Here is a 15,481-nt window from a genome sequence, read left to right on the forward strand (position 1 = left end):
GGTTTACTCCTGTAGCCTATCCCTCTCCCGAGGTAACCACTAGGCAGTGGCACTATTTAACCCATAGCTGGGGGCTGGTTTGTGGGCGTCAGGGAATATCCACACACCGGTGGGCCTTCGTACCACACGTCTAGGGGCCAGACCTCCTCCTAGTCCCTTGTAGTTCAGCCAGGGTCCAAGGTGTACCCAGTTACCTTGTGTCGCCACAAGGAGGCACTAAATAGGGCTTGCTGTTGGAGAGGTTATGTACTGGCAGGGAGAGACTTACTGCTCAGCTCTCTTGTTCGCATTTCTGCTAGTCAGTGGTGAATGTTGAGAGTGAGACGTGACAGGCACAGAACACTACACCAACACCCTAGACTGGGGATAGGCAACATGGTCCAGAAAGGTCCGGTGTGGGTGCAGGTCTTTGTTCCAACCAAGCAGTTACACACTTGATTCTATAGATCAACCAATAGTCTTGTTCCAACCAAGCAGTTACAGACCTGATTCTATTCGTCAACCAATAGTCTTTGCTAAGGACCTTGATTTGTAGACTCAGGTGTGCAACTCCTTGGTTGGAACAAAGACCTGCAACCACACCAGACCTTTCTGGACCATGTTGCCTATCCCTGCACTAGACGCTTCACAACAACCTATATAAAGTAGCTATTCGGTTCAACACAAGTTGCTCAGTGGTAAACTAACATACCAACATGTGTTCATTTCAGTTAAAGCTAAACTGCTGAGTCTTCTGTGTAAAGAAACAAAGGTTTATTAACATTCATAATTTCACTGCCACAGATGTAGACTACGTTGTTGGACCCCAAAAACTATGTTGACAAAGGTTATTGCCTTCAGATATGTTCAGAAGATCTATATTTTTAATACCTATATCAACACAATGCCCCAAGGTTTACATCCAGATTTCTGCATCGTGGTTTGGAGAGGAAGCTCCTGTGATCTAAGTGTTGTTGTTGTGGTACAGGAACCCACTTTGCTCTGTAGCACTACTAGTGGCTAAAATCTCTGCAGTTCAACATGTATTTCATGATCCTTAGCTACAGGTGTACATATTGATTGGGACATCTCTTGTTTGACAACATCATTTATGTGACTGTTGATAAGCCATGTTTCAAAGGCTCATCGTGGGTTATACTGACATGACAACTATTTTATTTTTCGCATTGTACAATTTTGTTTCACTTGAGGTTGGAATGTTTTTTTTTCCGTGAATAGGGCCCATTAGTATGGCTTAAAATCAAGTGGAAAGAATAGAATAGAATAGGACATAGTTTAAAATAATGTTAGACATGATAGAATTAAATTACGATTGGAAATTTAATTGTGATTACAAATCAGATGGTGATTTTTGAATCACAGTAAAACACTTGGCTCATATTCATAATAGCTATGAAGGCATTTTGGCCCAAGGTTTACATCAGTGACATTACAGTTGTATGTGACTCCTTGCCTGTGACAATTTATCCCTCACCCTCAATATTTTCTTCCTGTTGCCTCCCCATTTTCCCCCGTCTTTCACTCACAGAGCCTGAAGTAGTCAGGAACCTTACTGTCACTGGAATCACAACAACTTCTGTGTCTCTGAGCTGGATTGAGCCAGAGGGAAACAGCTCCCACTATAAAGTAGAGTGGACTAATGGAAGTGACTCTAAGATTAATCAAACACATAAATCTTATATTACCATTCCTGATCTGACTCCTGGAGTGCTGTATACATTCAGAGTCAAAGCTGTGACTGATCAGCACACAACTGAAGGAAACAGTGTAAATGTGTCTCAGTATACAAGTAAGTGGCAATTTGGTTTAACACAAGTTGCTCAGTGGTAAAACTAACATACCAACATGTATTCACTTCAGTTTATGTTGAACTGCTGAGTCTTCTGTGTAAAGAAACACAGGTTTGTTAACATTCATAATTTCAATGGCGCAGATGCAAACTATGTTGTTATACCCCACTGAGTATGTTGACAAAGGTTATTGCCTTCAGACATGTTTGGAAAATCTAGATTTATAATATCTAAAAGAACACAATGCCCCAAGGTTTACGTCCAGATTTCTGCGCTGTGGTTTGGAGAGGAAGCTCCCTTGATCTAAGTGTTTTTGTTGTGGTACAGGAACCCACTTTGCTCTGTAGCGCTATTAGTGGCAAGGTCTCTGCAGTTCATCTTTAAGACCTATTCCATGATCCGTAGTTACAGGCTTACATATTGATTAGGACACATCTTGTTTGAGAATATCATTTTGTGGCTGTTGATAAGCCGTGTGTCAAAGGCTCATCATGGGTTAAGCTGACATGACAACTATTTTATTTTTTGCATGGTACTTTTTTTTTTTATTGTCCGATAAAAGTAATTTTGCGAAGTATCATTTCTTTTACTCAAAGAAAATGTGTTCTTATCAAAGGCTTTCGTGGATCTACACTGTTAAGAATTTTTTTGTCTCACCACGTGAGGTTGGAGTATTTGTTCCCTGTAACGTCACTGATAAAGTATGTAAAGCTGGTCTGGGATACATAATAATTAACACTGTAATCTCTCCCCTTCATCCTTTCCCTGTCTTACACTGATAGAACATTTTGTGTGTGTCTTAAGTGGATTAAAGCAAAGGGAAACACAGTAAATAACAATAGGGTTCAGTAATATAGCTTAAATTAGAGTGGAAAGAGTAGAAGAGAACATAGTTGTAAAGTAATGTTAGAGGCTATAGAATTAAATTATGACTGCAAAATTTCATTATAATTACAAATCAGATGGTGATTATAGAATCACTGTAAAACACTTAGGTCATCTTCATAATAGCTGTTAAGGTGTATGACTCCTTGGCTGTGGCAATTTATCCCTCACCCTCAATATTTTCTTCCTGTTGCCTCTCCACTTGCCCCCCCCCCCCTTTTCACTCACAGAGCCTGAAGTAGTCAGGAACCTTACTGTCACTGGAATCACAACCACTTCTGTGTCTCTGAGCTGGATTGAGCCAGAGGGAAACAGCTCCCACTATAAAGTAGAGTGGACTAATGGAAGTGACTCTAAGACAAATCAAACACATGAATCTTATATTACCATTCCTGGTCTGACTCCTGGAGTGCTGTATACATTCAGAGTCAAAGCTGCGACTGATCAGCACAAAACTGAAGGATACAACGTAAATGTGTCTCAGTATACCAGTAAGTAATAATAATAATAACAATAAAAATAATATTAAATCAAATTTATATAGTGCTTTTCTAACACTCAAAGTCACTTTACAATAAATGGCAGTGAAATCAGGTAACATCCACACACCGGTGGGCCTGCGTACCGCACCTCTAGGGGCCAGACCTCCTCCTAGTCCCTTGTAGTTCAGCCAGGGTCCAAGGTGTACCCAGTTACCTTGTGTCGCCACGAGGAGGCACTACTTAGGGCTTGCTGTTGTAGAGCCTATGTACTGGTAGGGACAGACTTACATGCTCAGCTCTCCTGTTTGCATTTCTGCTAGCCAGAGGTGAAGGTTGAGATTGGGACGTGACAGACACAGAACACTACACCAACACACTAGACGCTTCACAAGAACCGATACACACACACACACACACACACACACACACACACACACACACACACACACACACACACACACACACACACACACACACACACACACACACACACACACACACACACACACACACGCAGTCTTCTGCTTTTCTCAGAAGTTCCTGAATTTGTTCGTCATCATTTTCAATGAGTGCTTACATATTGATTGGGACACATCTTGTCTGAGAACATCATTTTGTCACTGTTGATAAGCCCTGGCTCAAAGGCTCATCTTGGGTTATACTGACATCACAACTATTTTACTTTTCACATCATACGATTTTTTTCTATTGGCCAATAAAAGTAATTTTGTGAAGTATCCTTTCTTCTTCTAAAAGAAAACATATTCTTACCAAAGGCATTTTGGATCTACACTGTTACAAAAATGTTTAGTCTCGACTACGTCAGCTTGGGCTGTTTTTTCCATGTAGCTTCATATAGACAGTATGTAAAGCTGGTCTCGGATAGATAATTAACAACATTTTGTGTGTGTCTTAAGTGGGCTAAAGCAAAGGGAAACACAGTAAATAACGATAGGGTTCAGTAATATAGCTTAAATTAGAGTGGAAAGAATAGAAGAGAACATAGTTGTAAAGTAATGTCAGAGGCAATAGAATTGAATTATGACTGCAAAATTTAATTATAATTACAAATCAGATGGTGATTATAGAATCACTGTAAAACACTTGGGTCATCTTCATAATAGCTGTTTATGCATTTTGGCTCAAGGTTTACATCAGTGACATTACAGGTGTATGTGACTCCTTTATGAGGATTTATCCCTCACCCTCAATATTTTCGTCCTGTTGCCTCTCCATTTGCCTGCCTCTTTCACTCACAGAGCCTGAAGTAGTCAGGAACCTTACTGTCACTGGAATCATAACAACTTCTGTGTCTCTGAGCTGGATTGAGCCAGAGGGAAACAGCTCCCACTATAAAGTAGAGTGGACTAATGGAAGTGACTCTAAGACAAATCTAACACATGAATCTCATATTACCATCCCTGATCTGACTCCTGGAGTGCTGTATACATTCAGAGTCAGAGCTGTGACTGATCAGCACAAAACTGAAGGAAACAGCGTAAATGTGTCTCAGTATACAAGTAAGTGGCTATTTGGTTTAACACAAGTTGCTCAGTGGTAAAACTAACATGCCAACATGTATTCACTTCAGTTAAAGCTGAACTGCTGAGTCTTCTGTGTAAAGAAGACAGACCTTGTAAAGGTCTGTTAACATTCATAATTTCACTCATGCAGATGTATAGAATACGTTGTTTGACCCTAAAGACTATGTTGAAAAAGCTTATTACCTTCAGACATGTTTGGAAAATCTAGAACTATCATATCTATAACAACACAATGCTGCTAGGTTTACGATTGGATTTCAGCTCTGCATTTTGGAAACTTTAAGATGTATTCCATGATCCTTAGTTACAGGCTTAATCAATCAATCAATCAATCAATTAAGCTGCATTTTATATAGTACTTTTCTATGTGCGACAGCCGCTCAAAACGCTTTACAATGAATTAATTCAAACACACACATACACACATACACACACACACACACAATCTTCTGCTTTTCTCAAAAGTTCCCGAATTTGTTCTTCATCATTTTCAATGAGTGCTTGCATATTGATTGGGACACATCTTGTCTGAGAACATCATTTTGTGACTGTTGATAAGCCCTGGCTCAAAGGCTCATCTTGGGTTATACTGACATCACAACTATTTTACTTTTCACATCATGTGATTTTCTTCTATTGGCTGATAAAAGTCATTTTGTGAAGCATCCTTTCTTCTTCTAAAAGAAAATGTGTTCTTACCAAAGGCGTTTTGGATCTACCCTGTTAAGAAAATGTTTAGTCTTGACTACGTCAGCTTGGGCTGTTTTTTCCATGTAGCTTCATATAAACAGAGCCTGAAGTAGTCAGGAACCTTACTGTCACTGGAATCACAACAACTTCTGTGTCTCTGAGCTGGATTGAGCCAGAGGGAAACAGCTCCCACTATAAAGTAGAGTGGACCAATGGAAGTGACTCTAAGACAAATGAAACACATGAATCTTATATTACCATACCTGATCTGACTCCTGGAGTGCTGTATACATTCAGAGTCAGAGCTGTGACTGATCAGGACAAAACAGAAGGAAACAGCGTAAATGTGTCTCAGTGTACAAGTAGGTAGCTATTCAGTTTAACACAAGTTGCTCAGTGGTAAGACTAACATACCAACATGTATTCGTTTCAGTTAAGCTGAACTGCTGAGTCTCGTGTAAAGAAACAGGTATATTAACGTTCATAATATCGATGTGTCGCAATATAAAAGTGAGTAGTATTTCAATTTAACACAAGATGCTCAGCGGTAATACTAACATGCCAACATGTAGTCTTATTCATCTCATTTTTGTAATTTTCAGTGACTATTAGTAACCTGTGTCAAACACTCCATGATATTACTGATATGCAAAGTATTTTTTTTCACATCACACAATTTTCTATTGTTTTATAACAGAATTTTGTGAAGGCTCTTTTCTAAAAGAAAATGTAATATTATCAAAGGCTTTCATGGATCTATGCTATTTTGTTTTTCATTTTTGTCTTGACTATGTCAACTTGGTATGCTTTTTTAACCATGTAGCTTCATCTTATAGTATGATAAACTAGTCTGGGACAGATTATGAAAATAGAAGTAAAATACTTTTTTTTTCAGGGATTGTAGTGGACCTACTAAGATGCTTTGTTTCAAGCATTGACAGTCAGGATTTTTTTTTCAATATACAGTGGCTATAAAAAGTACCCCTGCTAAAATAGCAGGTTTTTGTGATGTAAAAAAAAAAAACTAAATCAAGATAAATCATGTCGGAACGCTTTCCATTTTCTTTTTTCCCCCTTTTTTTAAATTTTTTTTTTAATCGCAACCTAAAAACATAAAGTGAAAAACAATCAGAAATATTTTTTGGGAAAAACACAAAAATACAAAATTTACAACAACCAATAAGGTTGCCATTGTTGGTACCCCTAAACTAATAGTTTGTTGAAGCACCTTTTGATTTTCTTAATTTATTTTATTTATTTATTTAGGTTTGTCAAACTTAAAATGTTGAGATCACAGTCCTTTCCTGTTACCATCGGTGTTCTCTAGGGATCTGTATTGGGAACCTCCTATTTATTATTTACCTATTACCTCTTGGCCACATTTTAAGGAAAGTTAGCATTCAATTTCATTTCTATGCAGATGACATCCAGCTTTATCTATCCACCAATCCTACCTCCACTCTTCCACCCACTTCCTTTTCTGACTGCTTACTAGAAATTAAACCCTGGTTTCCATACCACTTCCTCAAACTTCTAAACCTGATAGTTTTTCTCCAACTATTGACAATTGTATAGGTCCTCCATCGCCCCAGGTTAAGAGTCTTGGTGTCATCTTGGACAGCACATTATCATTTGATGCTTACATCAGCAATGTTACTCTGTCTGCATACTTCCACCTACGCAATATTAATCGTCTTCGCCTGTCACTTACACTTAACAGCACCGCCATACTCGTTCACACCCTGGTTACATCTTGTATTGACTACTGTAATTCTATCCTCTTTGGTCTTCCCCTTGTGTCTTCATAAACTTCAATTGGTCCAGAATTCAGCGGACCATATCATTACCAGAACTCCTTCCATAGATCATATCACTCCTGTTCTTCAGCAACTCCCTTGGTTTCCTGTTAAATAACGTATTGACTTCAAGATCCTGCTTCTCACATTTAACACCCTTAATAACCTGGCCGCTTCATATCTTTCTGAACTCCTTCATATCCACATGCCCTCCCGCACTCTCAGATCCTCTTCTACTCTTCACCTCACTACACAATTGGCCTGCTTGACTACCATGGGGTCTAGAGCCTTCAGTCATTCCGTCCCCCGCCTATGGAACTCTCTCCCACAAGACCTTTGCACCATTAACTCTCTCTTAACTTTCAGCCATTTTGGAGTACGTGAAATGTAACTCTCTCTTAACCTTCAAATCCCATCTCAAAACGTACCTTTTCAAACTGGCATATTCGGTTTGTCCATGCTTCATTGAGTTTTGTGCAGATGATGATTTTATACTTATCTATTGTATTAACTTCTTATTGTCTACCCTGCTTTGTTTTGATTTTATGCTGTCTGATACAGTGCTGCTTGTTTGTTGTTTTTTTTAAATACGTTTATTGGCATTTACAATTTTAGTATATACAAGTCACATAGTGAATTTAACACAATAAACCCCTCAACTCCACCCACCCCCTCCCAACATTCCCAGATCCTCAAGGAGAAATAGAGATTAAAGAAATATTGAAATTACATACAACTAAATCGAAAACAAAAAAAAAATCAAGAAAAATAAATAATAAGTATGGTTCACCTATACACTACAAATCTCTGTTTACAATCTATACTAGTTGGGCCATTTCTGACTTGAGTCAAGAGGCACCCCAGTCTGTTACACTGGTTAAATTGTCAAAGTAAGTCAGAAAGGGCATCCAGACTTTTGAACTTGTCCCTGCTACCCCTTAAGGTAAATTTTCTCTTTTCCAACTTGAGATGAAACATAATATCTCTGATCCATCTGACATGGGTTTGGGGGTCTTGAGCTCCTCCAATTTAAGAGTATTAGGTGCTGAGCTAGTAATGTAGTAAAGGCCACCAATTTATACATGTTAGATGGCCAGTCACAGTCTTCAGGTCTCACACCAAGTATGGCAATTAAAGGATGCAGATCAATAGTTGTACTAAAAATTTCGCTTAAGGATTTAAATATTGCTGACCAAAATGTATGTCGATCAGGGCATGTCCAGAACATATGCAACAAGGTAGCTGGTGCATATTTACATCTGTCACAAGTGGGGTTGATGTTGGGGTCAGTAACGTGCAGTGAGGTCCGTGGCTGGGTAGGCAGAAGACAGCAAGCCAGAGGGTGGGAGGGAGTCAAAATACATGCGTTCACAAAACGCGAGGCAGGTTAGCGATGTGCCTCATCGTTGATACTGAAAGACACTGTAAGAACAGACAACGCATGCGCAAAACTCTGAAACCATTTGCTTTCATTCCACACGCCAGAGAGAGGCACAAGCAGACTCTGCCTCAGCAGCCTGCATTCACGAATGCTAGCTTTGGAAGCAAGCCATCCTGAATAGGGCATGCCTTTTATTGATAAAACAAGTTTTGCATGATTTTTTAAAAATTATTTTACAACAATCTTAACAAATTAAAGCTAAAAAAATTTAAATAATAAATAAATAAATAAATAAATATTTTTGGTAACTATCATGATATTTATTTTTCTTTTCTTATTATCCTGGGTGAGGCACTGCCTACCCTGCCTCCCTTGACTGCACATCACTGGTTGGGGTAAATTTTGGCCAATTTAGCTTTGGTAAGGTGGACACGGTGAACAATCTTAAACTGAATAAGCCCAAATCTACTGCATGAAGAAGAAGAGTGTACCTGATCCAAAACTGCATCCCACAGATCATCAGGGAGAGGAGTACCAAGATCCTGCTCCCTGAGGTTTCTAAGACCAGCCATTGGCTGAGGATTTATAGTGACTAGTTATAGAGCCTTGTGATGGCACCCTTGAGACTAGCCTCTGTGGCTAAAAGTGTATTGATTAATGTTGTCAGATGTATCTCAGGGAAAGGATCGAAACCATTCTGAACAAAATGCCTTATCTGTAAATAGCGGTAGAAGTGGGAATGGGGTAGGTTAAAATTTTCTACCAATTGATTGAATGAAGCAAATATCCCATCAAAATACAAATCCTTTATAAATCGAATTCCATTCCCATGCCCTGCTTGAAAAGCCATATCTAACTTGGCAGGGGTAAAGAGGTGGTTTGACATAATGGGTATCATTAAGGAGGCTTTTTGCAGACCAAATGTTTTCCTAACTTGAGTCCATATATTGATTGTATGAGCTGTAACCGGATTTTTGTGTGATGTGCCAATTACCATTGGTAGTGGGGAAGTGACTAAGGAATGAATAAGAAGATCGTGGGATTCTATCTTTGCCCACTCAGGTGTGTGCTCAAGCAAGCTGCTTTGAACATGCATGACAACCTTTGGATATTACTAGCCCAATAGTAGTAAAGAATATTGGGTATAGCCATCCCTCCCAGTGCTTTGGGACGTTGTAGGAAGTCCTTACATATCCGATGCTGTCTGCCATCCCAGATAAAGTTAGAGAACATCCTGTCAAGAAAGCTAAACTGTTTTTTCAGAATGAATACAGGAATGTTCTGAAAAAGTTACAGGAACTTACGGGTGCTATTCATTTTAAGCAAGCTAATGCACCCAGCCATTGATAATGGTAATGTGCACCAGCACTGCATATCTTCTTTGCATTTGTCAATTAATGGGGAGCAGTTTAGTTTGTGTAAATGCTGAAAGGAGCGAGGAACTGTAATCCCCAAATATTTGAAATTTGAGGTCTCTCTCCAGAAGGGGAACATAGAGGCAGGGATACCAAGGGCCATAGGATTCAACAGGAAAACTTCACTTTTTTGCAGGTTCAACTTGTATCTGGAGAGATTCCCAAATTGTTCCAGCTTAGATAGGATAGAGGGAAGAGACATTGCAGGGTTGGTGATATATAAGAGAAGGTCATCAGCATATAATGGCACCTTGTGTACCCTACCACCTCGGATTATCCCTTCAAAGGAGCCACACTGTCATAAGAAAGCTTCAAGTGGCTCAATCACTAAATCAAAGCCGAGTCTTGGAAGTGCATCGAAAAGGAAACCCCATTCCACCTGATCAAAAGCCTTCTCTAAGGCAACTACAACTTCAGGTGACGCAGATTTCCACTGGGTGTATATTATGTCAAAATGCCTACGAGTATTATCGAAGGAGTGCCTACCCTGATAAATCCTGATTGATCGGGTGAAATAAGGGCTGGGAGAACCCCTTCAAGGTGCTTGGCTAAACATTTCGCAAGAATTTTAAAATCCGCATTAAGGAGACTGACTGGACGATAGGATTCACAGCACAGATGATCTTTATCTTTTTGGGGGACGAGACATATTAAGGCTTGCCTCAGTGTTTGCAGTAGCTGACCATCCGAGAGGGATTGATTATACATTTTCAGGAGTAATGGGGAGTTCATATGAGAACTTAAAAAATTCCACTGGGAACCTGTCTGGCCGAGGTGTTTTCCCCGACTGTATACACTTGATGGCTTCCTGAACCTCTTCCACCGTCAAACTGCTATCAAGGTTGGACTTCTCTGCATCTCTAAGTGTAGGTAAATCCAATCCTTGAAAAAGGGAATCTACCTCATCAGGACCATTACTACACTCGGATGTATATAGTTTACCATTATACTCAGCAAATGTATCAGTAATTTGTGTATGGACTGTAACTGTGGAACCTGAAGTGGTCTGTATTTGTGTAATTTGACGCAACACATATGCCTGGCATGCCTGGTGAGCCAAACGTCTGCCCATTTTGTCCCCAAACTCATAGGTAGTGTATTTAGCCATTGAAAGAAGATGTTCAACCTTAGCTGTTGAAGCCAAGTCAAATTCTGTATGAAGACAAATCCTGTTTTGGTAAAGTTCTGGGGTAGGGTGAAGTGGCATATTGTGCATCCAATTGGACAATGTTATCACTGAGGTCCTTTAGTTTGGATTTTTTTTTTCTTCATTATGTGAGGTGAAATTAATAATTTGGCCACGCAGGTAGGCTTTCCGAGTTTCCCAGAGAGTTCCATGGGAGATATCTGGTGTAGCATTTGTTTCAATAAAAAAAAACTTAATCTGGGTGCTCAAGTACCTAACAAATTTAGAGTCAGAGTAGAAGAGAGTTCAGGTGTGGGTTGTTCAGGGAAAGACAATTCAAAAGGAAAGGGGGGCATGATCAGAAATAACAATACTATGATACTTAATGTGGTCAGTGATGGGTATAAGCCGAGTGTCAAGAAGAAAATAATCAATTCGGGAATAGGTGTGGTGAACCGGCGAGAAAAAAGAAAATGTTCTTCTGGTTGGGAAACTAAATAGGGGTCAAATAACCCATATTGTTCAATGCAATTATTAATTACTTTGGCTGTCTTTGACAGTGGTAGAGGTCTGGTGGCGGAGCAATCTAACATGGGATTGAAGACACAATTAAAGTTTCCACCAATAATTAAAAAATGGTTGTCCACATCGGATAGAGCTGAGAACAAAGAAATAATAAAAGCATCATTGTACCACTTAGGTGCCTATTATATGTTTGCTAGGGTTACAGGTTTGTTTAAAAGTTTGCCAGTAACTATCACATATCTATCATTTGTGTCAGCTAAAACTTTTTCAGTTTCAAATGAAATATCTTTGTGAAAAATTCTAGCAGTTCCCCTGGCCCTTGAGTTAAATTTCGAATGAAAAACCTTCCCTACCCAGCTTTTTCGGATTTTGTTGACATCAGCATTACAAGTGTGTTTCTTGAAGAAATTATATACTCACATTTAACTAAGAGAGGTGAGCTAGTACTGTTTCTTTTCACTTGGTTGTTTACGTCCTTCACATTCCAAGAGATCAGATTAAGCTTTCTATTCCTAACCTTATTCATTAATGAGGGCAGTGGAACCATATAGATTGGTTAAATCCACAGAAGGAAAAGCCTTTTGCTCAACGAGAGATTGATGTAGGTGAATTGTAACATATCGTGTTTGCATAGCTGCAGTCTGTTCTGTCCCTACACAGCACCCGTACCTCTGTTCACACTGCGCAAAAAACAAGATGGCTCCCAACTGAGACATGTGTCCCGTTTTAAGTACATGGTGTCAGAAGTGGGATGGTGAGACCGTGAGGCCATCAGAAGCGCGTACGCCCAGAGGCGTGAGGGAGCTGATATGCTTAAAGTGCGGGGGGTAGTGTAACGTGCACGGATAAATAGACTCGCTAGCCCTTGGCTAATTGGTCGGACCCTTTAGTCGACTGATTAACGTTGTCGCCTGTGGTGCGGGAGATCCGGGTTCGCGTCTTTGCTGCGGCGGTTCCCAGGCTACCACCCAAATTCGCTACATTGATGTCAGAAGTCTGTCAAGAACAGAAAATCAAGAATAATGGCATATTCGCAATTTGAACACCCAAAGATCAACTGAGAGGCTCCTGATTTATATCAAGAGTGTGAAAGATTCAGGAGTCATATCACGTTCGTCTTCGATGGTCCTCTCTCTGAGCTAACGGATAAACAGCGAGCCGGTTGGCTAGGCACGTGGATCGGCGAGCAAGGTTGAGAAATCTACAAGACAAACTGGGCTGATGGTGAAAAAGAAGATCCCTCTAAAGTTTTGGATAAGTTTGCCAGCTACATCAGACCGAGGAAAAATAAGCAAAAAGCCAGGCATCATTTCAAACAAAGGAAACAAGGACCAAGTGAAAGTTTTGATAACTTTGTTAAGGATTTGAGACTCATACTCATGGATTGTGAGTACGCTGACCCAGATGACATGTTGACTGACGCCACAATCATGGGAGTAAGAGAAAAAAGGGTCCAAGAAAGACTGCTGGACAAAGGTGAGGACCTGACACTACCTAAAGCTACAGAAATCCCTCAGCAGTTTGAAATGTCACAGAAACACATAAAAATCGTCAGAGAGGATGATTCACAAGTATCAATATTTTCTGCCAAAGCAAAGCACCCATCATCTAATAAAATAACATACAGTAAAGGACAGTCAAAACCCACACATCAGAGGCAGGCATCAGTCAAGCAACCCAAAAGCTGCCCAAGTTGTGGAAAAGACCCCCAGCACAAGTGGAGCAAAGGAAAGTGCCCAGCTAAAGGCTCACTATGTTCCTACTGTAAAAAACCAAATCACTGGGTGGCTGTGTATTGCAAACGTGCAGTAAATTCAGTGAGTGTTGAACCAAGTCAGGATCCACTAGATGAGGAAATTCTGCACATAAATCTGACACAGACTGATAGTCCTGCAGATGACAAATGGAAAGTAAACCTGGAAATTCTGTCTGAGGAAGTACAAGTTCAGGATTGACACAGGTGCCAAATGCAATACACTGACCCTAGACAGATACCAGTTCCCCATATACACAGGGGAGCTAAAATGCTCTAGCACAGTACTTCATTCTTATTCCAACCACAAGCTAAAGCCTGTCGCTGCAGTTGATCTACTGATCAAACACAAGAAGTGTGAAGTGAGCGCATAGTTTGAAACTGTGGACATTGCACAGGAAAATGTACTCAGTGGTGATACAGCTGAGGCTTTAGGTCTGATTGTTCATCTGGACTCACTAAAAAACACTACGGAAAAAAAAACAAATCAAGCAGTACTGATGTCGCCATTCCAAGACTGAGTGTACCAACTGGACTTGATGAGTTCCCAGAACTGACACACACCACCAGAACCCTCCCAGGTACATACACAATCAAAATTGATCCAGATGCAAAGGCCGTGGTCCATCCTGTCCGCCGCCAACTAGCCACACTCAGAGAAAACATAGTGGAGAAACTACATGAGATGGAGAAAGATGGCTACATCACCAGAGTTGACCAACCTACAGAGTGGGTGAGCTCTATGGTAGCCGTAGTGCGTAATGGCAAGATAAGAATCTGCATAGATCCAAGTGATTTAGATAAAGTCATAAAGAGGGAGCACCACCCCATGCGCACCATAGAGGAGGTTGTTTCCACCATACCTGGTACCAAAGTCTTCTCAGTTCTGGATGCTAAATTTGTATTTCTTCAGATAGCGATGGATGAAGCATCATCCTTTCTCACGACCTTCAATACACCGATTGGAAGGTACAGATCGCCGAGACTCCCATTTGGACTAAAATGCGCACCGGAAATTTTCCAACTTATCATTGATGAAATGCTCGAGGGCAACGGAGGAACTGTCAGTGTGATGGATGATATTCTTACAGCAGCCCCCACAGTGGAGGAGCACGATCCTGTGCAGATCCTGTGCAGAGTAGTCGAGAGAGCAACGAAATACAATCTGAGGCTCAACTTCAACAAATGTCACATTCGTCAAGCAGCAGTGCCATATGTGGGACATCTAATAATGGCTGATGGACTAAAACCAGACCCTGTGAAAATTGAGGCAGTACAGTACATGTCACCGCCAACAGATCCTGTGCAGAGTTAGTCGAGAGAGCAACGAGCTACAATCTGAGGCTCAACTTCAACAAATGTCACATTCGTCAAGCAGCAGTGCCATATGTGGGACATCTAATAATGGCTGATGGACTGAAACCAGACCCTGTGAAAATTGAGGCAGTACAGTACATGTCACCGCCAACAGACAAAGATGGTGTCTGCTGCTTTTTGGGCTTTGTAACGTACCTGTCAAAGTTCATACCAAACCTCAGTGAAGAGGATGCTCCATGTGGAGTTTGCATGGCAGCCAGCATGGCAGCCAGCACAGCAGTGAGCTTTTGACAAACTCAAGAAGTTGTGTACACATCCTCCAGTGCTGAAGTTTTTCAACCCCGCAAAGCCTGTCAAATATACTGTGATGCCAGCAGCAGTGGACTAGGAGCGGTTTTGCTTGCCTTCTCATCCAGGTCACTGACCGACGCAGAAACACACTATATGGAAATTGAAAAGGAGATGCTCGCCATTGTGCATGCCTGCGTTGTTTCACATCTACACTACCGTTCAAAAGTTTGGGGTCACATTGAAATGTCCATATTTTTGAAGGAAAAGCACTGTACTTTTCAATGAAGATAACTTTAAACTAGTCTTAACTTTAAAGAAATACACTCTATACATTGCTAATGTGGTAAATGACTATTCTAGCTGCAAATGTCTGGTTTTTGGTGCAATATCTACATAGGTGTATAGAGGCCCATTTCAAGCAACTATCACTCCAGTGTTCTAATGGTACAATGTGTTTGCTCATTGGCTCAGAAGGCTAATTGATGA

At 40.5% G+C, this 15,481-nt stretch overlaps 1 protein-coding gene across 1 annotated transcript in view; it reads left to right on the plus strand.

Annotated features, from left to right (window-relative positions):
• ptprja (protein tyrosine phosphatase receptor type Ja) overlaps window positions 1–15,481 on the plus strand; it is a 103,862-nt gene that overhangs the window by 57,012 nt on the left and 31,369 nt on the right. The window contains exons 12-14 of the mRNA XM_056282417.1: window positions 1,529–1,789; window positions 2,906–3,166; window positions 4,417–4,677. Of these exons, the coding sequence (XP_056138392.1) occupies window positions 1,529–1,789; window positions 2,906–3,166; window positions 4,417–4,677 (783 nt within the window). The remainder of the gene's footprint in view (window positions 1–1,528; window positions 1,790–2,905; window positions 3,167–4,416; window positions 4,678–15,481) is intronic.

This window comes from Lampris incognitus, chromosome 6 (assembly GCF_029633865.1).
Source record: "Lampris incognitus isolate fLamInc1 chromosome 6, fLamInc1.hap2, whole genome shotgun sequence".
Lineage (NCBI taxonomy): Eukaryota > Metazoa > Chordata > Actinopteri > Lampriformes > Lampridae > Lampris > Lampris incognitus.